Source organism: Bos indicus, chromosome 11, assembly GCF_029378745.1.
Source record: "Bos indicus isolate NIAB-ARS_2022 breed Sahiwal x Tharparkar chromosome 11, NIAB-ARS_B.indTharparkar_mat_pri_1.0, whole genome shotgun sequence".
Classification (NCBI taxonomy): domain Eukaryota; kingdom Metazoa; phylum Chordata; class Mammalia; order Artiodactyla; family Bovidae; genus Bos; species Bos indicus.
In genome coordinates, this window is record NC_091770.1 from 70,429,896 (window position 1) to 70,452,334 (window position 22,439).

The 22,439-nt window shown below is 47.4% G+C and overlaps 1 protein-coding gene across 2 annotated transcripts in view; it reads left to right on the forward strand.

Annotated features, from left to right (window-relative positions):
* ALK (ALK receptor tyrosine kinase) overlaps nt 1–22,439 on the forward strand; it is a 735,395-nt gene that overhangs the window by 703,035 nt on the left and 9,921 nt on the right. For both annotated transcript variants that reach the window (XM_070798938.1, XM_070798939.1), the window contains 7 exons: nt 1,739–1,925; nt 2,576–2,666; nt 2,795–2,859; nt 4,273–4,402; nt 10,714–10,811; nt 14,774–14,866; nt 17,403–17,504. In XM_070798938.1, the coding sequence (XP_070655039.1) occupies nt 1,739–1,925; nt 2,576–2,666; nt 2,795–2,859; nt 4,273–4,402; nt 10,714–10,811; nt 14,774–14,866; nt 17,403–17,504 (766 nt within the window). The remainder of the gene's footprint in view (nt 1–1,738; nt 1,926–2,575; nt 2,667–2,794; nt 2,860–4,272; nt 4,403–10,713; nt 10,812–14,773; nt 14,867–17,402; nt 17,505–22,439) is intronic.

A 22,439-nucleotide genomic window follows, 5' to 3' on the forward strand; every position in this document is an offset into this window, starting at 1 on the left:
TCAAGGAGGGGTCTTCAGAGGAGAACACCATGGCTAAAGCCTACCACCGCCCCCACTCCCCAGCCTCCTCCAGACCTCAGTTTAGCTCTCATCAGACATGGGCTTCAGCGGACTCTTCTAGTCTGGTTCACACCTCCAGTCCACACTTCCCCTCTCCACAGAGAATGCAGAGCTGGTTTCTCAGTGTTTCCCATTAGGCCTGTGAGCCAAGGGGCACTGATCTGCACATCACAGAGCACCCAGCCAGGCTCTTTCTGCTGGAAATGCCTGGGGTAGGTGGGCAGAAACTTGAGGGGAGGCAGAAGGAAAGGAAAGGAAAGGCTCCAGGCAGCACTTTGAGGCCAGCCCCATGGGGCCGGGGGAGTCTGGGGGTGGACAGGGATTCCCTGTTCTCAGTGGACCTTTGTGATTCCCATGACACCATCCTGCAAAGAGCAGGATGACAAGAGCTACCTTGCTGCACACTCACCACACGCTGAGTGAGTAACACATTTTAGTTCATAAACCCTCAAAGAACCCTGTGATCACAGTTGGCACGTTTCATAGAGGAGGAACTGAGTGCACAGAAGTTGACTTACTTGCCCTGGCCCGTAAGAGGTGGGGATGAGCTTTAAAAGCAGAATCCACCCTGTGAATCACCTCCCATGCAGTTTGCCTTATATACAGAATGTTCTCACATATAGTAATAACAGTGATAGTGGTCACTTGTATTGGGGAGCTCTTTAGAACTTTCCAAAACCATTTCTTTTGACTGCATTACTCGGCACGTGGGATCTAAGTTCCCTGACTGGAGATTGAACTCAGGCCCAGCAGTGAGACCGCTGAGTCCCAACCACTGGACAGCCAGGGAATTCCCTCTGAAACTATTCTGTTTTGGTGAATTCATTTCATTATCACAATCCCAGGGGATGGGGAGTGGAGGTTTAGGAGACAGGGCAGGCGTTACTGTCCCTGCTTACAGAGAAAGAGACTGAGATCCAAAGAGGTCACATGTCACTTGTCAGTGTCACAGCTTGTAAGTATCAAAGGCGGAATTAGAACTCAGGTCCTCGGGCACCAGCTTAGAGCCACTTTAGAGACCTTCCACTCTGCAGTTGTATCCAGCTATGTGGCTTGGTGGTTCTTCATCTGTAGGAAACACAGGTGACCAAGAGCCCCAGCTGTACTCTCAAGTCTATTGCCACATTTGCCTCATGCAGCACCTGGGCAGAGCAGAGCTACCAAGGCAAGCCCTCTCCTGGAGGCGTGGGACTCCTCTGATGACCCACTTTGACTCCAGAACTTCCCAACAGCCTTGCTGGAACCTTTTTAGACTGAATGGCCATCTAGGGTCTTTGCTCAACCTTCCCTCACCCTGTCCTTCACATGGAGTCAAAACAGTCTAGTAGCTTCCCAGCCTTCCTGGATTCCCCCCGGATCATCTCTCATAGACATTTCCTCAAATGAAATCCTTGCACTTCTAATTCTGTCCTGGGTCTGCTTCTCAGAGGACCCAAGCTAATGTGCCTCTGCCCCTGCATGATACAATAAATCTTTTCATTCATATGATTTTAAGCTTTAATTTGCTTTAATCTTTCAATGAAAAGTATAATTTCACATCTATAATCATTTTGTTAGTATGACTAAGAGTGATGGAAAAAGATTTAGACCCCAGCGGAGGAGCTAGAGATTCAGGAAGGCTACCTGGAGGAGGTGGCCTGGCCCAGGCCACCTTGTATGGACCGCCATCTGTCTGCAGTGTACCGCCGGAAGCACCAGGAGCTGCAAGCCATGCAGATGGAGCTGCAGAGCCCGGAGTACAAGCTGAGCAAGCTCCGCACCTCCACCATCATGACCGACTACAATCCCAACTACTGTTTTGCTGGCAAGACCTCCTCCATCAGTGACCTGAAGGAGGTGCCACGGAAAAACATCACCCTCATCCGGTGAGTGCTGTCTGCTAGGGCAGTGGAAGGTGGGGGAGGCAGAGAAGGGAGAGCTCTAGGTGGCTGGATGTCATCCCTGGACCACAGATTCCTCCGACAACAAGAGGCCAGCAGAGCCACCCCTCGGAGCACCCCCAGCCCTCCAGGGGGGGAGAAGGTTTAATGTCCAGGGCCATTTGGGGGTCTAATTATTTAATTATCTAACTTATGGGGTTGGAACAATGACAGGAGGACTAGATGGGAGAAATGGGATGCTCCTCAATACCACCCAAATGCCCCTCCCCAAGCATTGCTCCCCTCCACCTCCCCCTCCCAGCTCCCAGAGAACCCTTTGCACATGTCTGTCATTCACTGAGCACTCCCCAGGAGGTGTCTGCCAGCCATCTGTCCTCTCCCACCAGATCCATGTCTTGGTCACCTCTAGGACCCGGGCAAATATTAGAGACTCAGTAAGTGTTCACGGAAGGAATATCAGCCAACGTCATGATGCCTGGCTTGGATCCTTTCTTGCCCATAGAGCAATAGAGGCTGGGGATTGCGGAGCAAAGCCACACTGACAGCTTTACTCCTGAGGGTGTGTGTGACTCCCTGCCTCCTGTGAGTGGCCTCTAAGTGTGCCCCTGCCTCATCACACCTTCTCCTCTGCACAGGGGTCTGGGCCACGGCGCATTTGGGGAGGTGTATGAAGGTCAGGTGTCTGGAATGCCCAATGACCCCAGCCCCCTGCAAGTGGCTGTAAAGGTAAGAGGGGGCTTCCTCATGGGCCTGACCTTGGCCGGGGTCTCTGTAAGCACGGCCCTTTGCCGACAGCCTCTGACCTCTGTGGCTCACAGCCTTCTCCTCCTTCCCACCCTCCCTTCTGTGCCCAGACGCTGCCGGAGGTGTGCTCTGAACAGGACGAACTGGATTTCCTCATGGAAGCCCTGATCATCAGGTAATGGCCCAAGCCTGTGAGGGACACAAGACACTTCTAACAGGCACATCTCCAAGGGAAACAGGGTTGTCCTGCAGGGCATCCCTCCTCTCTAACTGGAGACCTCCCCGCCCCCCGAAGTCCTTAGCACATCTTACCAGAGTGGACCAGCCCCCATCTGGTTTTCTCGGGAAAAGAATCTTGTAGCCCCAGTCAATGTCACTTGGCCTTCTACCAGCACCCCTGTGTCACCCATTGGTTCTTTTCCCCTTTTCTTAAGAAACAGAGCATGCTGGTTGTTAACAGTGGAAAATACAATCTTCCTCCAGGTAACTCTTCCACCAGGTCCTTCACCCATCCCAGCTCCCAACTCTCAAGGAAAGGAAATGGGCCCCCACGTGATGGAAGGTGCCCACCCTGGTCCACGCAGCTGGCCCGACCCTTCAGCTGGTGGATCTGAGGCCCACCACTGGGAGTGACAGTGTCCAAGGCTCAGACAGCAGAGGTTCGACCTTGAGAGCTGGCCAGGTTCATGGCCTCCTGGTGCACCGGGGAGCCTCAAACATCCTGACAGGCTAGGGAGGCCTTGGCGGAAGCAGCCGAGGGAATGAGGCCAGAGCAGCATGTGTGATGTGCTGTGTCCGTAAGAGGACACGTGGTAGCTTCAGCTCCTGCTTAAATGACGTATTTCCTGGTTGCCCATGTAATAGTGATCATTGAATAAAACCTGGAAAGTAGAAGAGTAGATGGAAGGAGACCCGAGTCACTCAGTCTCCCTCCTCTGCAGTTAAGTAAGCAGCACTGTATTTGGGTGCACGGTCACCCATTCCATCAGCTCTGCCCAAACGTGCCCACGTGGAGCTCCCTGGCCCCACTGCCTCATGTGTCCTCATAGGATCATGTTAACAAGAAAACCCGAATCTCAGAGCCCCCGCAAAGAGTCCATGGTGGGATCCAGCGGCCCTCTTCCTTGTTCTCTTCTGCACGCAGTCAGCAGGCAGGTCTCAGGCAGGCCCTCGGGAAAGCAGGCCCTCCAGCTTCCACTTGAGGCCTTCCTCCGAGAATCCTGTGAATCCTGGCCAGCAGTCCTGGTGCCAGCCTCCTGGACACCCTTGTCTCCCTGCCCACCTCCATCCCAGCCTTCTTGCTCAGTGCCTATGCACAGCCCTCTCTCCTGCTCCCCAGCCCCCCACTCCAAGCAAGAACACTCCATGCGTGTTGAACCTCCACCAGGCCTGCCCTCTGGTTCTTCCAGCTGCTCAGCAACCGGATTCTCCTCTGCTTAGGCCCAGCCTGGGACCCCTGCTCCCCGTATTTACAGAAAGCTTTTACATAATGTGGCTCTGAAAACATAACTCTGTACCCAGCTTCACCCAGTTAAGATTTTTGCAGACTCAGCTCAGTTAAATTCGGTTACTCCCCTCCGCTCTGCAGCAAATTCAACCACCAGAACATCGTGTGCTGTATTGGTGTGAGTCTGCAAGCCCTGCCCCGATTTATCCTGCTTGAGCTCATGGCAGGAGGAGACCTCAAGTCCTTCCTCCGGGAGACGCGTCCTCGTCCGGTGAGTGAGAAACACCTTTCCCATTGGGGGTTCCGAGGATACAGAGCAGGGGGTGGAAGGAGCCAGGGTGGGCAGCCAGGGCCAGCCCCTGGGCTCTGATCTGGGGGATGGGCAGGAGAGAAGGGACAGAAGGTATCCAACGGCTGAGCCTGGTCCGAAGGAGCTTGCCCAAGCCTTGAGCAATGTCTCCTCTAGCCAGTATCTATTTTTATGACCCGCTGATTGTGGAAAACCAAACTAGGGACAAGCACAGAGGGGGACTTTCACGCCAGCTGTGTCACTCACTCAACCATCTGACTTGGGGCAGGTCACTCTGCTCCACCCCTTGTGAACCCCAGTGTGCTCATCTCAGATGGGGACTTCCTGACCTTGTAGTTTTACAATCAAAATGAAGGGCTGAGGTATTTAGGAAGGTGCTGCATACATGTTATGGTCAAAGGGCTAGAGTTCGTGGGGGTGAAGAAACCTAGGTGGGCCCACGCACACTTCCCCCCAATTGATTATTAGACAACCTGGTTTAGGGCAGCCAACCCCCTCTAACCTGAGGATCTGCGATGTGAACTCTGAGGGTCAGGCTAGAACATCTTGGTCAGAGCTAGTTATAAAACACAGCACACTGAGCGAGCCCAGGGGCCGGCTGTCCATTCCCATCACTGCCAGGGTCTTCAAGAGGTCCTGGGCCCAGGGAACTGGAGCAGAGCAGACCCTCTAAGTTAGGACCTGCCATCTTGAAGTTGCTGCTGAACTGTGAGGACCACAGGGAAGACTTGTACCCTCCCCAATGAGTTAGGACCTGCCATCTTAAAGTTGCTGCTGAACTGTGAGGACCACAGGGAAGACTTGTACCCTCCCCACCCCCAGGAAAGCAGAGAAAGGCCGACAGCCACGCAGCCACAGCAAGACCAGGACTGAACACCCTCCTCACATGGACCCAATATGGTGGTGGAAACCTCAGAAGGTCGCACCTGCTCCATTCCCACCTTCACTCGGGCTCTTAAGAGCCTCCACACCATTCCTGCAAGCCTCTGGCTGACCATCTAAGAGGAATCCAATCTAACTTCTTGAGAGGATGAGTGTGTGCAACTCAGCACCCCTGGCAGGAGGAGGGGAGAACGACTAACCCTACCTCATGATAACCCTCGTCTGCAGCACCGTCCTCCTCCTCCCCAGAGTTTTCATGTTTCTCAAAACCACCCTATGAAGTAGACAGTACAGATCCCACTTCATTTTGGAGATGGGAAAACAGGGGCTCAGAGAGGTTATGTGACTTGCCGAGGTCACACAGGAAGTGGAAGAGCTGGGACTAGAACTCAGGCCTTATGGCTCCTCATTCCTTGCTCACTCCAGCCTGCTATGTTATTGATCCCTGTGGTCCCCGTGGGGAAGCCCTGAGGGCCAAGGTGAGGGCAGGTGGTTGAGAGCAAAGGTCGCCAGCTACGCAGGCATCTCTGCCAGGGTCTGGGCACCAGTCTCAGCTTCCCCACCCCTACCCACCAGAGCAGAGCCTTCAGCCTCATGCCCTGAGCATCTCAGCAGTGCTTCCGGCAGATGACATGTGACGTCACTCTCTGGGAGGAGGTCCAGCTCTGGGTTTCCCATTGGACACTCCTGAGGCTTGAGGACAGGAGAGTATTGTGACTTCCTTGTAAAGGGAATCTGAGAACCCATCACTTGGCAAGACCAAGAACCTCTCTCACAGGCAAAGGTATCTCTCTTGATGATGATTTGGATGTTGTCTCAAAGAACAAAGCACTAGCGAGGAAGACAGATCACTGACATCTCCCACCACCTCCCAGCCCAAGTGCCGCCTCAAGGAGGCCTGCAGTGGGAGCCTGCTGCCAGCTTCCAACCTCTGGCTGCAGGTACCACCCCAGGGATGCCCACAGCCAGGGGAAGGTCAACTCTACTTGGGAGAGAGGTGCTTCTAAGGGTCAGGATCCCCCCACCAAATCTTCCTTTTAACCCTTGACCCTGATCTTTGTGTGACTCTCCTGGCCAACCATGCTCCCAGGTCTTGGTGGCAGCCCAGGTATCCTCCTTACTCCTTTACACACCCACTTACCTCAGATGAGCTGGTCCTTCCTGAGGTACTTACTGCCCATGATGGGTGATTTGAAATGTCAGATGACAGCCCTCCAGAGTGACCCCATGCAAATGTGTTTGTGGCAGCAATTTCCAGCCGGGGTGGGAGCAGGGTGGGTGGGAGGTTGCTGGGCGTCCTGCATGGATTCTCAGAACCACAAACTCCAACTTAGCGAGTGAGGACCAGGTTGACTGTGAGAAAGGAGCAGGATTTATAGTGGACCGAGGTAGCTAATATCAGTAAATCCTGATGAAGGAGGGAGGGACTGGCTGATGGACATAAGGGCTGGAGACATACACACCCTGAGGAGGGGGTGGGCAAAGCTGTGCCTCCAAGCTGGAACTCACTGAATTCAAAGGCCTGAGGTCCACCTGGTTCATTTGTTTGAAGCCCCTGCATCTCTCCAGGCTTAACCTGCTGTGTGCAGGCTCCCAGCTGGGTGCTCAGAATCAGACTCACATTCTGTGCTCACTTCCTGCCATCCCTGGGGTTCAGCAGCTCCATAGACATCAGGATGGAAGAATCTCAGAGATGGTCTAAGAGGCTCTGGCTTCAGATAATGCATGGGTATGAAGTAATGATAGATACACAGACTCATAGGACAGAATGGGTGCCAGGGCCAACTATGTCTGTCATGGAAATGAAATTCATGGGTACAGAAGGAAACATTGTTCGGTCCCAGGACCCCACCACCTCAAGAAGGAAGGACCCTTTTAATGTCAATATAATTTTGCAGACCCCCCTCTTTACTGAACAAAATTTTATTGAGGATTTAATATATGCCAGATATAGGCTAGTAGCTATCTTTTAGTATCAGTTGATTCAATCCATAATGACAAAGGCCATCAAGGAGTCAGTAATCTCTGTATTAAAGGGGGCGGTCATTGCCCACTATAGCCTCTACACCTGCTTGGGGAATGGTAGTCTGGTAGGTAGTGGCTCAGGAAAAGATGCTCCATATGCATGGTGGCTCCTTGGACGCCAGAGAGCACAGCACGGAGATGAGAACTTCTGATTGCAACTAGTGCTTAGGTTTTCACCTTTGGTTTTGACTTTGCTAAATACTAATGTTGCCTCCACAATTCGTTGAGCGCATTTTGTTGACCATGTCTGCAGCCAGGAATCTGAGGCCAGCACCATTCTCATCACTTTTCAAAATGGGTTTTTGCCACTTTTAATATCTTGTGTCCCCTGTCTTCATTCTTTGGTGCTTCCTTTCATCTTTCCCTCTTACTCTCATAGCCATCAATTTAAAAATGTATCCTTATTCTGTTTTTCACTTGGTGAAACAGTTCTCCCCTGCCCACCCCACCCCTGCCCATGTCCTGTGATCCTTCATCTCTAAATGCAGGAGCTACTTAAGGAAGTATTATTATTATTATTATTATTATTCTGTCTTTTATTGGTATATACATTATCCTTTGGAAATAGCACCTCAAGAACTGTGAGCAAAGAGATCATTTCACTTCAGTGGGCCTGTTTCTGCCCCTGTAAAAGTAAGATATTGGTCAAAACAGTGTCCTGATGGGAATGTCAGAACCCTGAGTGGTACACACTCACACGCATGCTCAAAAGAACTCCATGGTCAAGCCAGTTTCAGAGCCACACAGACTCCCCTCTGATTGATTCTCAATACACACTAGTATGTAGCAAAGACTCTGATAATTCCTCTGATGAAGAAGCCAGGAATTCCCATACCTATTTGATTGAATTCCATCCTACAGCCTGATTTGGGAGGTACTGGACAAAATCCTCTCTGAGTATTGGACAGAATAAAAATTGCCTGAAGTTGCCAAAGGAAGGGCCATATTCAGTAGCAAATCAAGGAAAAAGAGCCCTGGTTCCAACTCCTTCTCTGCCCAGGCTGGATACAGATGGCACACTGGCTATGCTCTGCACTGCTCGTTTTCAATATCGGTTTGGTCACAGCATCTGCAGACCCCCAACACCACACACACACACACACACACACACACACACACACACACACACAGACATGCAGACACACCCCTTGGGTTACAGACAACCTGCTTCTGTGAAGACTGATTATCGGCGCAGTTAATTTGCTCTGAACAGCCATAGACAGGGAGCCCCAATAAATGCGGCCCCTGGGTTAATGCCTGAGAAGATTTAGCCCCTGCAGTGCAGCAGACTTATGGAGCATTTGAGACATCAATGGTCCTTGCGTCCTGAGTGATGGGGGCTAAGACACAGAGAGACTCCATGAGCGCTAGGAATGGTCCTCTCTGGCAGGAACAGAAAGAGTTTTCCTGGAAAGAGAAAAGATAGTCCTAATGCTATAGCAAGATGGATGAATATTTCTCTCAAAAATATATTACTTTTCTTGTCCCCAGGAAATGGGGACTCTCTCTCTCCCAGTGCCCAGTACTTCTGACCCGAACAAGGTCCTGGGAGAAGCCAAACACACGAGCCACTTCTCAAGTCCCCACAGCGCCTTCCACGGAGTAAACCCCTCCATGTATGCAGAGCCCTCTGTGAAGCGCTCACTCTGTTCCTCTTGCTATGAGTCCTCAGAACAACCAGGGAGGCTGAGAGTGTCACATCACTTTCACACACAAGGACACGGTGGCTTGGACAGAGGGAGCGCCGTCAGCTCTAGGGCACACAGCCGGTAAGGGACCCAGTAGGATGAAGCCCAGCTCAGCTCAACCGAGCACTGAAATGTACCCTGTGCACTGTATTTGTGCTCACGTGGGTACCATGCACTGAGTCCACAGGAACTCCAGCCCTTCTCAGACATGCTATCCTAAGAAACTCAATTTTAACTCCTAGAATCCCGCCTCCCCCAATCCAAACCCTTAAAGCCCAGCTCAGGGCAGTTTCAGCTCCACCCTACTAGCTGTGTGACCTGGAGTGAGTCACTGAGCCTCTCTGAGCCCTCAGCCCTCTCATTGTCAATATGGAGGTAACCTTGCTTGCCTACTGACCACACAGGATGTTGCATCAAAGGTCCTGGGACTTGCCCTCTTGCAGGTAAGGGACTGCCTGATGGTCCATGGGCAGCAAATGTTCCCCTCCCTGAGTCGTCTCCCCTGGAACTGAAGCAGGCCCCAGACGAACTCCTTGCCACCTCCCCCAGACCCACGCTATTGCTCCAAAGAGTCCCAGGGAGGCCCTGATCTGTGGCGGCATCTGGAAAACCCTAGTTCAGGTGTGATCAACCAACAAACCCCCTTGTTCACTGAACCTCGGCAGCAAGCTAAGCATCACGCTGGAGACCATGGAAGTGGACGCCAAAGGCCCTGCCTCGGGAGCCTCAAAGTTTCCTTGGGGACGTGGTGGAACAAGCCCAGGGCAGCACAGTGCACATGAAGCTGCCTGCGGACTTGGGGGGTTAGGAATTGAGAAGACACCAAGAAGGGCGCCGCCCTCAGGAAAGACTTCTGGCCACCCCACCAGACGGGGGGAAGGAGAGCCAAGCTGCATCCCGGGAGGGGTCAAGGAGGGGCGGGCAGCCACTTTTGCACAAAAGGGACTTCATGCAGGAAAGCCAGAGATGGCTCTTCAGCTGCCCAGTATTTTCTGGAAGGTTTGCTTTTTCAGTCCACTTCAGATCTAGGTCTTCTTGAAGAAAGTTAATTTTTTAAAATATTTTTAAGCATTTAAATAGAGCATTTTATTTTATTTTTTTTAATTTAATTTTTAAACTTTACATAATTGTATTAGTTTTGCCAAATATCAAAATGAATCCACCACAGGTATACATGTGTTCCCCATCCTGAACCCTCCTCCCTCCTCCCTCCCCATACCATCCCTCTGGGTCGTCCCAGTGCACTAGCCCCAAGCATCCAGTATCGTGCATCGAACCTGAAATAGAGCATTTTAAAGCAACACTACCCTGCCTTGATTTCCTCACAGGCCTGTTTGTACGTTTAGGGTATTCAAATGTTTATGAAGATAGTGGTGGAAGAGTGGGCAGAAAAAAACACGAAGGGGCAGGACGTCTGTGATGTGGGTTCCAGCCCCGCTCACCTGGCAGCTGTGACTTTGTAAACGCTGTGCCCGCACAGAGGTGGAGTCATTGTTCTGGGCTGAGGCCCAGGCATGTGCATTTGTATAAATCTACCGGTGATCGCGAATGTGCAGCCAGGGCCAAGACCCCAGGGTGACCAGCCTGCCTTTGACCTGGTGAACACGGGAGCCTAGCGTTTCAGACCTTCTCTCCCCTGAGAGCTCCTCACCAGCCGGTCACTACTGTCTCCTACAGAACCAGCCCTCCTCCCTGGTCATGCTGGATCTCCTGCACGTGGCTCGGGACATTGCCTGCGGCTGTCAGTATCTAGAGGAGAATCACTTCATCCACCGGTGAGTCTAAGTGACCTTACTCTGCCCTCACCTTCCAGATGCTCCCCTACGTGTCCCTAGGGCTTTGTTTGGCCCATATGTAAAGTGGGATCATGTGTAGTGCTGTGCTTAGTCACTCAGTCGTGTCTGACTCTGCAACCCCATGGACTATAGCCCGCCAGGCTCTTCTGTCCATGGGGATTCTCCAGGCAACAATACTAGTGTGGGTTGTCATATCCTCCTTCAGGGCATCTTCCCGACCGAGGAATCAAACCCAGGTCTCCCATGTTACAGGTGGATTCTTTACCAACTGAGCCACCAGGGAAGCAAAGTGGGATCATAAAACGTCTATATCAGCGCTGGAGACCTGGATGAGCTCTGTCTGACCTCCTGCAGGGACCCCCGCCTGTGTCAAGCCCTAGATCATGTTAATGTTTCCATATCTAGAACACTGAGCTTCCTAGGTGGCTCAATGGTAAAGAATCTGCCTGTCAAAGCATCCAGGGTTCAATTCCTGGGTAGGGAAGATCTCCTGGAGAAGAAAATGGCAACGCACTCCAGTATTCTTGCCTGGAGAATCCCCACGGACAAAGGAACCTGGAGGGCTACAGTCCATGGATCACAAATAGTCAGGCACATCTGAGTGACCAAGCATGCCATATCATCTAAAAAATTGGGCTCCTTAAGGGAAGTTTAAGGAGTTTGTATTTTCGGATCTCTGGCTATGGATAAATCAAAGGCAACAACCCTATTTTATTCATCTTCATATCCCCAGCATATAGTGGCACACAATAAATGTTTATTGGATAAATTATTTTTTTCTAAAATACTCAGAAATGAAGAATGAGAATTATTTTCTTTACCTCTGTACTTCATTTCCTCTACTCTATATGACCCTTGTGTTTAAATGGTGTTTGCACTGGTACATCAAGTCCATGTGTAACGCTATAGACATGAGAGATGACACATATTTCTTTCCACGTGGCTATCCATGGCTTTCTCAACAGACAGCTTGATTCTGAAACTTGAAAAGTCAAATAGATTGTTAGACTCTTTGCAAAGCTTTTCTTAATGATTTGTTTCTCATTTAGTAAATAATAACCCGGTGAACTAATAAACATTCATGAACCCATCAAGGAGTATAAGACATGTTGCTAATCATTAGAGTATGTAAAAATAACGTAGAGAATGAAAAAGAAGTGCTGTAAGAGTTTAGAAACAGAAGAGCACGGAGGTAGATAACAAGCTATGTTTTCTTCCCTAATAAAGGGGATGTTAAAGATCAAGAAATACACTGGCCTAGTTTACTGAAATCACTCTGAAAACAAGGCCGGACGCTCACACTGGCTCATCCTATGTCGCTTCATCATTTTGGCCCCCAGATCTTCCTGAGTCTCAGTCTTTCCAGCTTGCAGATCCTCGTGCTTGATAGAAATAACAGAAGCAAGAGAGAAGCCGAGCCCCAGTTCTTCTGCTCTCACCCAAAGCCACACTCTCTGCTTCACAGCACTGCCACTGTTGTTCTTGCCCTTTTTATTGTGTCCAGAACTTTCCATAAATCTCAGCTCGGGGCTTTATTGTTGCTCAGACGTGACAGGGTTGTGCCCTTTTTAGAATAAGTCCTTGGCTAGAGCCATCTTTCCATCTTTTTTTTTTTTTCTTTGAAGTATAGCAGAATTACAGTGTTGTGTTACTGCTGTACGGCAAAGTATGCATTCTTTTTCATATTCTTTTCCACTGTGGTTTCTCAGATTGGTGTACCTGGAAAGAATAAAGTCTCTCCAGCTCATGTCTACCTGCGCCAAGTCTGAGCCCATCTGAGAGCAATGTGACCTATCACCTTAGTGACGTCAGATCTCTCCCTTCACTTCTCCCCGAGGTCGTCTCTGCCTTTTCATCTCCACCCTCACGTTAATCACCAAGTGTCCAGATTCTCTGACTGAGGGATTGTGTCTACTTTTCCTCTGACGTTTTGAAATCTGCTTTCCTAAGGGGTGATACATTTTGACTATATCCAGTGCCCTGTTATTACTGAAAATAAGATAACAAGGAGCAAAAATTCACTCGAGATTCCTATTGCTTCCATATCTGTAAATAGTTGCTGAAGGTCACAATAAGATCCCAGAGTAATATTTTGTTGCTTCTTTTATCTTTTTCAAGAAATGAAATTGTCAAAGATTGAATCAACAGTGTGTTCGATGATCTGCTTTATAAGCAAAAGGTGACGATTAGCAGAAATTGTCCATCTCAATCAAAGCTGTCTCTGGGGTAATTGGTTTTAGGAACGCATCTTTTTATATCTTCTAACTGGCTCGAGGTTGATGGCACCCTCCCCCAATAGGTTTACTTTAATTCTCTCTCCTTCACCATCTGCCTTAAGATTCACAGACTCCCATGCACACACACCTCGTGAATTCAGAGCGGACTCCCTCGCAGATCCACACACTCCCATTTTTCTATTAGATCTGTTTCCTTTGGACATGGTTTATTGCCATTTCAAGAAATATGTGTCATTCTACCAATTCTTGGTGTGTTCTATGATATTACATTTACTTTCTTGCCATCAAATTCAAGATTCATTTTTTAAGCAACCATTCCATGCACATCAACAGAAAGACCTTTCCAGAGCCATAAATATTGTTGTTGGTCGACTTCACTATATTTCTCTTGAGAAGCAATGGCTATATATCCTACTATATTTTCTTCTTTTTGATGTCATATATGCTATGCTTTTATGGTTTTCTTAGGGCATTTTATGCACCATTGTGCCTCAAAATTCAACTTAAACCTTCTGGATTAGGGCAATGGCATTAATAACACCCATCTCCCACCCTGACCAATTGTTCTGCTATCCTAAGCCATCATCCTGCATCCAGATCTTTTTTTAAAAAATAATATCCAGCTGTTTATTTTCCATGATCCTTCTTTCTCAGCCAATGATCATGAAACCAGTTGAAAGTATAAAAACACCACCCATTCCCCCCAAGAAGCACCATTTTTTTCTGTCCAGGACTTTAATATTATTAGAAACCCATTCCATGAGTTTGAGCAAACTCCAGGAGATAGTGAAGGGACAGGGAAGCCTGGTATGCTGCAGTCCATGGGGCCGCAGAGAGTCAGACACGACTTAGTGACTAAACAACAACAACATTCCAGACTTCGTCTGGCTGCATCCTTAACCCCCACGTGCAGCTCAAGAATGGGTTAGCAGTCAGTGAGTAGAAGCTGATGAGTCTTGGAAAGCTTCTGATCCAGCCTTACACTCATGCTATGGAAGAATAGGCCCTAACGACTGGAACATAATGACTAAGACAAGATAACTTTATAACAGGAAAGAAGTGATTCTTTGGCCTCATAGCCATGATGCATACAGCTTAACAAAGGCTTTAGATAAAATCACGGATGTAAAAACCATGATGGCATATTAAAATATAAAACTAGAACTATTTGGGGAAAGCCTTGACCTACTTGAATCTCATGGGAACCATGCTGTTCCAGAACATTCCGTCAAACAACCAGCAGAAACCAACCAGCAATCTGTACAGAACAATAGCCAAAGGCCAAATACATTTCTATGTCCCTCTATTACCTTCCAAGTTTTTTGATAAAATAAGGATAATACTAGCACCTTGTGTCTTACAGGGCTACGGTGAGAATTAGATATGAAGCAGTTAGAACAGTGCTCAAGTACCTAGTAAAAGGACAATCAATTTTCTAGTTCCTATTATAGTTATTTTCATTATTATTATCCCATTAAACATTTTCAATCATCTCCCCTAATCCTTTTCCATTTCCCTGTTGGTTCTGAGACCTAGAATTGCTTAGCTATTTCTTTCATACTGAGGTCTAATGTAAAGGAAATGCAGAGAAGAAAAGGGAACTATTTGAACTTTAGATTGGAGGTGAAAATTCTTGTGATTCTTATACCTTTATCTTTTTAGGAATAAAATTACGAAATGCATTTACCTTTTTTTTCATCCCAGGGACATTGCTGCCAGGAACTGCCTCTTGACCCGCCCAGGCCCTGGAAGAGTGGCCAAGATCGGAGACTTCGGAATGGCCCGTGACATCTACAGGTGAGTGAAGAGTGCCCTCACCCATCAGAGCCCACTTCTCAACCGCATCCCCCAGAACACCTTGGTGCCTTGTCAACCTGCCGCCGAAAATGGCATTAAGTTTCTTTTCAGCACAGGGGCAGCCTGAATTATTGTTCATGCCTGAAGGACTAATTCTAGGATCTCTCTGCCTGCAATAATTGACACTAACCTGTTAATTAGATTGTCTTTCTGGTTCCAACTCTTTAGTCCTAACATGTTCTGAGACAGAATAACCTGGATACTTCACTTGGAAAAAGCTTCTAGGTAAACTTTAGCTTAATTAACCCCTTTCCTCAACACTCAGGAATTCCAAACAGACTTAGCTTCCATTACTCTAGGCAAGAGCACCTTAGAACTGACAAGAGACTGGGCCCAGCGCATTGCTCTGCATTTCCCACGCCAGGAGAAATGGAAGTATAGTTCAAAGCCCGTCAGTACTTAGCTCAGCTTCATTTCTTTTTCCCTGTCACATTCTCGAGGCTACATCAAAAAAAAAAAAAAAAAAAAAAAAACAGGGAACTTTCTTGGCGATCCACTGGTGAAGACTTGCGCTCCCAATGCAAGGGGCCTGCGTTTCGTCCCTGGTCAGGGAACTAGATCCCACATGCCGCAACAAAATTCAACAATCCTGTGTGCCACCACTAAGGCCCCGTGCAGCCAATTAAGTAATTAATTAAAAAGAAACCAATAAAATAAAAAATTTAACTGGAAAAAGCAAACCTCTACTGTATACTATCCCACACTTCTCTTCCCAACCCCTGGTTTCATCTTTGTCTAATTATTAACAACAGTGACTCACTCCATGAGCTGAGTGAGCCACTGTCTGACACAGTCACTAATCACACCTCCCCTAATCCAGCAGTAGAGTGAGGAGAGGTGGTCAGGCAGACCTTTCAGTCTTCGGACAATAAGGGAGACCCCTGTCAGCCTCCCAAGGAACTGGTAGCAATCTCCTGATGGCATCCTGTTACCGCAGGGCAGCAGCACACAGAAACTCAGGAGTTAGCAATGTTTTCACCTACTGTTACTACCACTGATATCCACCGCATACCTGGGAAAGCTCTGCTTCACCCTCTTCCACCACCCGGAGCCTCAGCGTTCCTTCACCTCCTGTCTCAGAGCACCCAGGACTGCCTGTCCTCTAAGACTCGAATTCTGCAGTGAGACTAAACGAGTCATGTGGTCTGGCCCTTCCCCTCCGTCCTCAGCACTGACAGGTCCCAACTCCAGACTTCAGTACCCTAGCTTCCCTACAGCCCCCTGCCTCCCACAGGCCCCGTGCAACAGCATGTGTCACGAATGTCTCCTGTGAGAGTTTCTTTGCCATTCAGCTTCATCAGCACCCCCAAGAAACTCTTCCTGTACTTTTCCACCCACCACCCCCACCCCAGGTAGAACAAACCCATTCTTCTTTGGTCACTGAGTTTCCTCTTGAATACATACTTTTGTCATCATATGTGTGTTCTTACTGCAGTTAATTATGTCTGTTTCTTCCACTAAACCACATCCTTGGAAGAGAGAGACTATGACTTATTTCTGTCCTCAGCATGTGGCAGAATACCTCACACGTTGTTGTTCCGTCACTCAGATGTGTCTGACTCTTTGCAACCCCACGGACTGCAGCACGCCAGGCCTCCCTGTCCTTCACTATCTCCCGGAGTTTGCTCAGACTCATGTCCATTGAGTCAGTGACGCCATCCAACCATCTCATTCTCTGTTGACCCCTCCTCCTCCTGCCCTCAAACTTTCCTAGTATCAGGGTCCTTTCCAATGAGTCAGCTAACCACTCAATTCATATTTCAGTCAGTTATTTTTTGAAGTAATTAATCTAGGCAGCTGGTAGGAAGCCACCTCCCATAACATACCAGGCACAAGGACACAGGGCTGGGGTGGAGCTGGCTTCAGAGGGAGGAATTGATTCATTAGTTTTTTTATGAGTGAGTTGCATTGATGATGTCACTGACAAAAACTAGTTACCTCATCCCTCGGACGCCAGCTCCACCCCAGGCCTGTGTTTTCCCTGGCGGCTGTGCTAAAGGAAGCAGCTTCCCGCCAGCCACCTAGAGGACTTGGAGTCACGTGCCTGTGTTGAATTAGATGCTGTGTAAGTGCCGAGGAGGACCCAGACTAGTAGGACACCAGCCCCGCTCTTAGTCCTCCCATTGTGCATCTCGCATTACCGTGGATCATCAGGAACTATACTCATAAGGTTGGAGTAATGTTATTCATTGTGAGTTACAGTGAACAAAATCCATCAGGGAAATCTAACCATCTGCTAGTGGGTATTTGAGTCATTGCATAGATCTTTTCTTTCACACCTCCAGCAGGCTGTTTCGTCTCCTATTAAGTGACACTAAGGTTGTTAACTAGATGATCTGTGCCCCCTGCTGTTCGCCCGAACCACAAGAGCCCCTCGTTAATTTCAGTTCACAGACCTTGTTTTTTGCCACTCTCTCAAGGTACCTGGCTCGGAGCCATCTCCAGAACCAAGTCTGCTTTTCTCTTCTCCCTGCAGAGCGAGCTACTACCGAAAGGGAGGCTGTGCAATGCTGCCAGTCAAGTGGATGCCCCCAGAGGCCTTCATGGAAGGAATATTTACTTCTAAAACAGACACGTGGTGAGTCTTTCTGCTGCCCTCATCCAGGTCTCACCATGAGCCTTCAAGTAGAGCTCATGAGTCAAACGAGCCCACACTCTCTTGTGGAAGGATAAGAGAGAAGACAGCATACCTCTATAGCAGGGCCCACATCAACAGAGCATCAGAATCACCAGGAAGTCTTGGTAAGACACAACTGAATGCTGGACCCCACCCTGAGAGCTCAGGATTCAAGAAGTCTGAGGTCACTGAGAAGTTCCATTTCTCATAAATTCCCAGGCTGTTCTGATACTGCAGGCTGGTGAAACACACACAGGGCCACACATAATTTTTTTAGCATAATAACAAAGTTGGATTTATCCCAGGAAAGCATTGAGTTAAGATTAGAAAAATGATCAATGAAACTCTCCAGTTGACAGAATAACAGAGAAAAAGAAATTATTATCAGCACAAAAATATCAGTGATGGTGATCTACAGCTAAAAATCAGTTTGGAAAACAATATCTGCACATTAGATCTCCAGAAATCATTCATCCTGCAAAACTGAGACCTTGTGCTCCTTGACTAGACTCTTCTTCCCTGGCAATCATCATTCCATTCTCTGTTTCTGCGATTCCACTTATAAGTGAGGTCATGTGACATTTGTCTTTATGTGCCTGATTTATTTCACTCAGCATACTGTCCTCCAGGTTTATCCCTGTTGTTGCAAATGGCAAATTTCCTTCTTGTTTAAGGCTGAATAATATTCCTCTGTGTGTGTGTGTGTGTGTGTGTGTGTGTGTAAAATACATGCCACATGTTCTTTATCCGTTCATCCATCCATCAGTATTTAGGTTGTTTCCATATCTTGGCTATTGTGAATAATGCTGCAATGATCTTGGGAGTGCAGATGCCTTTTCAAAATACTGATTTTATTTCCTTTGGATGTAGTATACCCAGAAGTGGAATTGCTAGATCTTAAGGTAGTTCTATTTTTAATTTTTTGAGCACTCTCCATACTGTTTTACATAATTCCTACAAGAGCAACACATAATTTTAAATGGCAGTCAACCTGTGTTCCCTCCCAAAATACACTCATACACAGAGGAATCTTCTTTGCATAAAAATCCACAAGGACAAAGACAACAATGACATAACTTTGGAAACTGGAAAGTTTACAGACAAATGGTCCCTTACTTGTGTGTGTGTGCTTAGTGGCTCAGTTGTGTCTGACTCTTTGTGACCCCATGGACTGTAGACTGCCAGGCTCCTCTGTCCATAGAATTTTCCAGGCCAGAATGCTGGAGTGGGTAACCCTTCTCTTCTCCAGGAGATCTTCCCAACACAGGGATCGAACCCAGGTCTTCTGAATTGCAGATGGATTCTTTACCATCTGAACCACCAGGGAAGCCTGGTCCCTTACTTAGGAGACTAGAAAGTTGACACCTACATCCATCTTGAAGTAGCCTGCTTCATTCGGCCTGGTCAGGAGCCCCAGAAAGGCCCAGGAGTGGAAGGTGCCAGCACCTCTAAGTAGAGGTGTTGCAGAGAGGAAAATGAGTTACAGATCTGTTTAAAAAGTAACTAGATCATTCCCTCACCTCTGCCCCTCCTCTACCACCACACAAGGCTAGGGGTTCCCTCTCTGAAGAATTGAATTCTTTTTGACCTTGGGGATATCAGACATCAGCAAACATGGATTCTCTACTATAAGCAGAAATAGTAGAGTTTAAGAAGTCTGCTTACCTAAAGGTGCATGCATCCTCTCTCCCCTCAGTGCCAAGCACATGGCAGCTAGGCAGGAGGAGATCAGAAGATTCTCAGTGAAGGAACCGACCCATGAAGAGAAAAACTTTAGACATAGCAAGTGCTCAGTTCAGTTCAGTCACTCAGTCGTGTATGACTCTTTGCAACCCCATGAATTGCAGCATGCCAGGCACACCTGTCCGTCACCAACTCCCGAAGTTCACTCAAACTCATGTCCATCGAGTCGGTGATGCCATCCAGCCATCTCATCCTCTGTTGTCCCCTTCTCCTCCTGTCCTCAATCCCTCCCAGCATCAGAGTCTTTTCCAATGAGTCAACTCTTTGCATGAGGTGGCCAAAGTACTGGAGTTTCAGCTTCAGCATCATTCCTTCCAAAGAACACCCAGGGCTGATCTCCTTTAGGATGGACTGGTTGGATCTCCTTGCAGTCCAAGGGACTCTCAAGAGTCTTCTCCAACACCACAGTTCAAAAGCATCAATTCTTCAGTGCTCAGCTTTCTTCACAGTCCAACACTCACATCCATACATGACCACTGGAAAAACCATAGCCTTGACTAGACGGACCTTTGTTGGCAAAGTAATGTTTCTGCTTTTCAATATGCTGTCTAGGTTGGTCATAACTTTCCTTCCAAAGAGTAAGCATCTTTTAATTTCATGGCTGCAATCACCATCTGCAGTGATTTTGGAGCCCCCAAATATAAAGTCTGACACTGTTTCCACTGTTTCCCCATCTATTTCCCATGAAGTGATGGGACCAGATGCCATGATCTTAGTTTTCTGAATGTTGAGCTTTAAGCTAACTTTTTCACTCTCCTCTTTCACTTTTATCAAGAGGCTTTTTAGTTCCTCTTCACTTTCTGCCATAAGGGTGGTGTCATCTGCATATCTGAGGTTATTGATATTTCTCCCAGCAATCTTGATTCCAGCTTGTGTTTCTTCCAGTCCAGCATTTCTCATGATGTACTCTGCATATAAGTTAAATAACCAGGGTGACAATATACAGCCTTGACGTACTCCTTTTCCTATTTGGAACCAGTCTGTTATTCCATGTCCAGTTCTAACTGTTGCTTCCTGACCTGAATATAGGTTTCTCAAGAGGCAGGTCAGGTAGTCTGGTATTCCTATCTCTTTCAGAATTTTCCAGTTTGTTGTGATCCACACAGTCAAGGCTTTGGCATAGTCAATAAAGAGAAATAGATGTTTTTCTGGAACTCTCTTGCTTTTTCCATGATCCAGTGGATGTTGGCAGTTTGATCTCTGGTTCCTCTGCCTTTTCTAAAACCAGCTTGAACATCTGGAAGTTCACGGTTCACGTATTGCTGCAGCCTGGCTTGGAGAATTTTGAGCATTACTTTACTAGCGTGTGAGATGAGTGCAATTGTGTGGTAGTGAGTGTTAGTGGGCTGAAAAATGGCCCTCCAGTGGTATCAGGATCTCATCCCAGAAACCCTCATCAGGAGAAGGAGTCTGCATCACCAGTGTCCTCACAGGAGGCAAAGGGAGATTTGCCTCACACCCAGAGGACAGAGGCAGAGGTTGAAGAGATGTGGCCACAGGTCAAGATGTTCCAGCAGCCTCCAGAAGCTGGAAGAGGCAAGGAACAGTGTGGTCTCGCATATACTTCACTTTCAGCTCTCAATACTGACTTCAGACATCCAGCCTTCGTAACTGTGAAAGAATAAACTTCTGTTGTCTTAAGTCATCAAGTCTGTGGTACACTGTTACAGCAGCCAGGAAACGAAGGCCCCTTGTGAAACAAGCAAGTCAGTTGCTCTCCAGTTAGCAAGCCTCATCTACACAGAGCTTCCCATCTTGTCGGGTTCCAATCTTAATATATGAACAGAGAGCCAAGAATCTACAAACATTTGAGGAAAGATTCTGATCTGAAGGAAGCAAACATATACAAAGGAACTTGGAGGAATAAGAATGTAGAAAGTTTAGGAAAACTTTTAAAAACAATATCCTCAGAAAGTTAAGTTATTGTAACCATAATCTTAAGGACAAAAGATTATTTAAAACAATGTTTTTTCGGATTTCCCTGGCAGTCCAGTGGTTAAGAATCTGCCTTCAATGCAGAGGATACGGGTTTGATCCCTGGTTGGGGAACCAAACTCCCACATGCCAAGAGGCAACTGAGCCCGCTTGCCGCAAAGACTGAGTCCGCACACCGCAAGGAGAGATCCTGCATGCTAAAACTAAAACCCAACGCAGCCAAAAATCAATTAACTAATTATTTTAAATGTTCTTAGGGAAAAAACTCCTGGATAGAAAAATGTGATAAGAGAGCCTTCAAGGAGATGGAGCCTAGTTCCCTGGAGCCCATGTGGGCAGCACACAGCAGCATTTTTTTCAAAAGGCACAGAGAGAGAAAAGCAGGGGGAAGAAAGAAACTTGGTAAACACTACCTCTGCTAGGCAGTCAAGGTCAACATCAACAGCGGTAGATCATGTTGATAGCACGTACCTTGACATATGAAGAAATGGTAGTTAACCTCTGAGGTCTTTCTCCCCAAACCCATTAACTCCAGTCTAATCATAAGAAAAACAGTCAAATCCTAATATGACATTCTACAGAATTCCTGACCAGAACTCTTTGAAACTGTCCAGGTCATTAAAAACAAGGAAAGTCTGAGAAGTTGCCAAAGTCAAGAATAGCCTAAGGAAACATGACAGCTAAATATAAAGTGATATTCTAATGGAGTCCTAGAACAGAAAAAGGAAATTCAGCAAAAGCTAAGGAAACCTGAATAAACTATGGGCTTTAGTTAATAATAATTCCTCAGTATTGGCTCATTAATTGTAACAAATGTATCACATTAATGTAAGAAGCTAAAAATGGAACTGCGTGTGAGGCCTGTGGGAACTTTCTGTGTTATCTTCATAATTTCTTTACAACCTAAAACTGTTCTTAAGAAAATAAAGTGTTTTTTTAAAAAAAGATGATAATAGATGTGTGAAAGTAAAAGAAAAGTTGGAAGACAGAGTTGAATCAATCCTCTAGAAAATAAAATGACTATAAATAGATCGGATAGATAGGAAAAGAAAGACAATTAAAAGAATTAGACCATTAGACCCAATTAGCTGACAAATAGGTGTCCCAGAAAGAATGAAGAGCAGAAATGAAGGGAATAAAAACATCAAAGAAATAATTCAAGATTTCCCAGAAGGACGTACGTTTTCAGAATGAAAGCATCCAGAAAGTGCTAAGCGC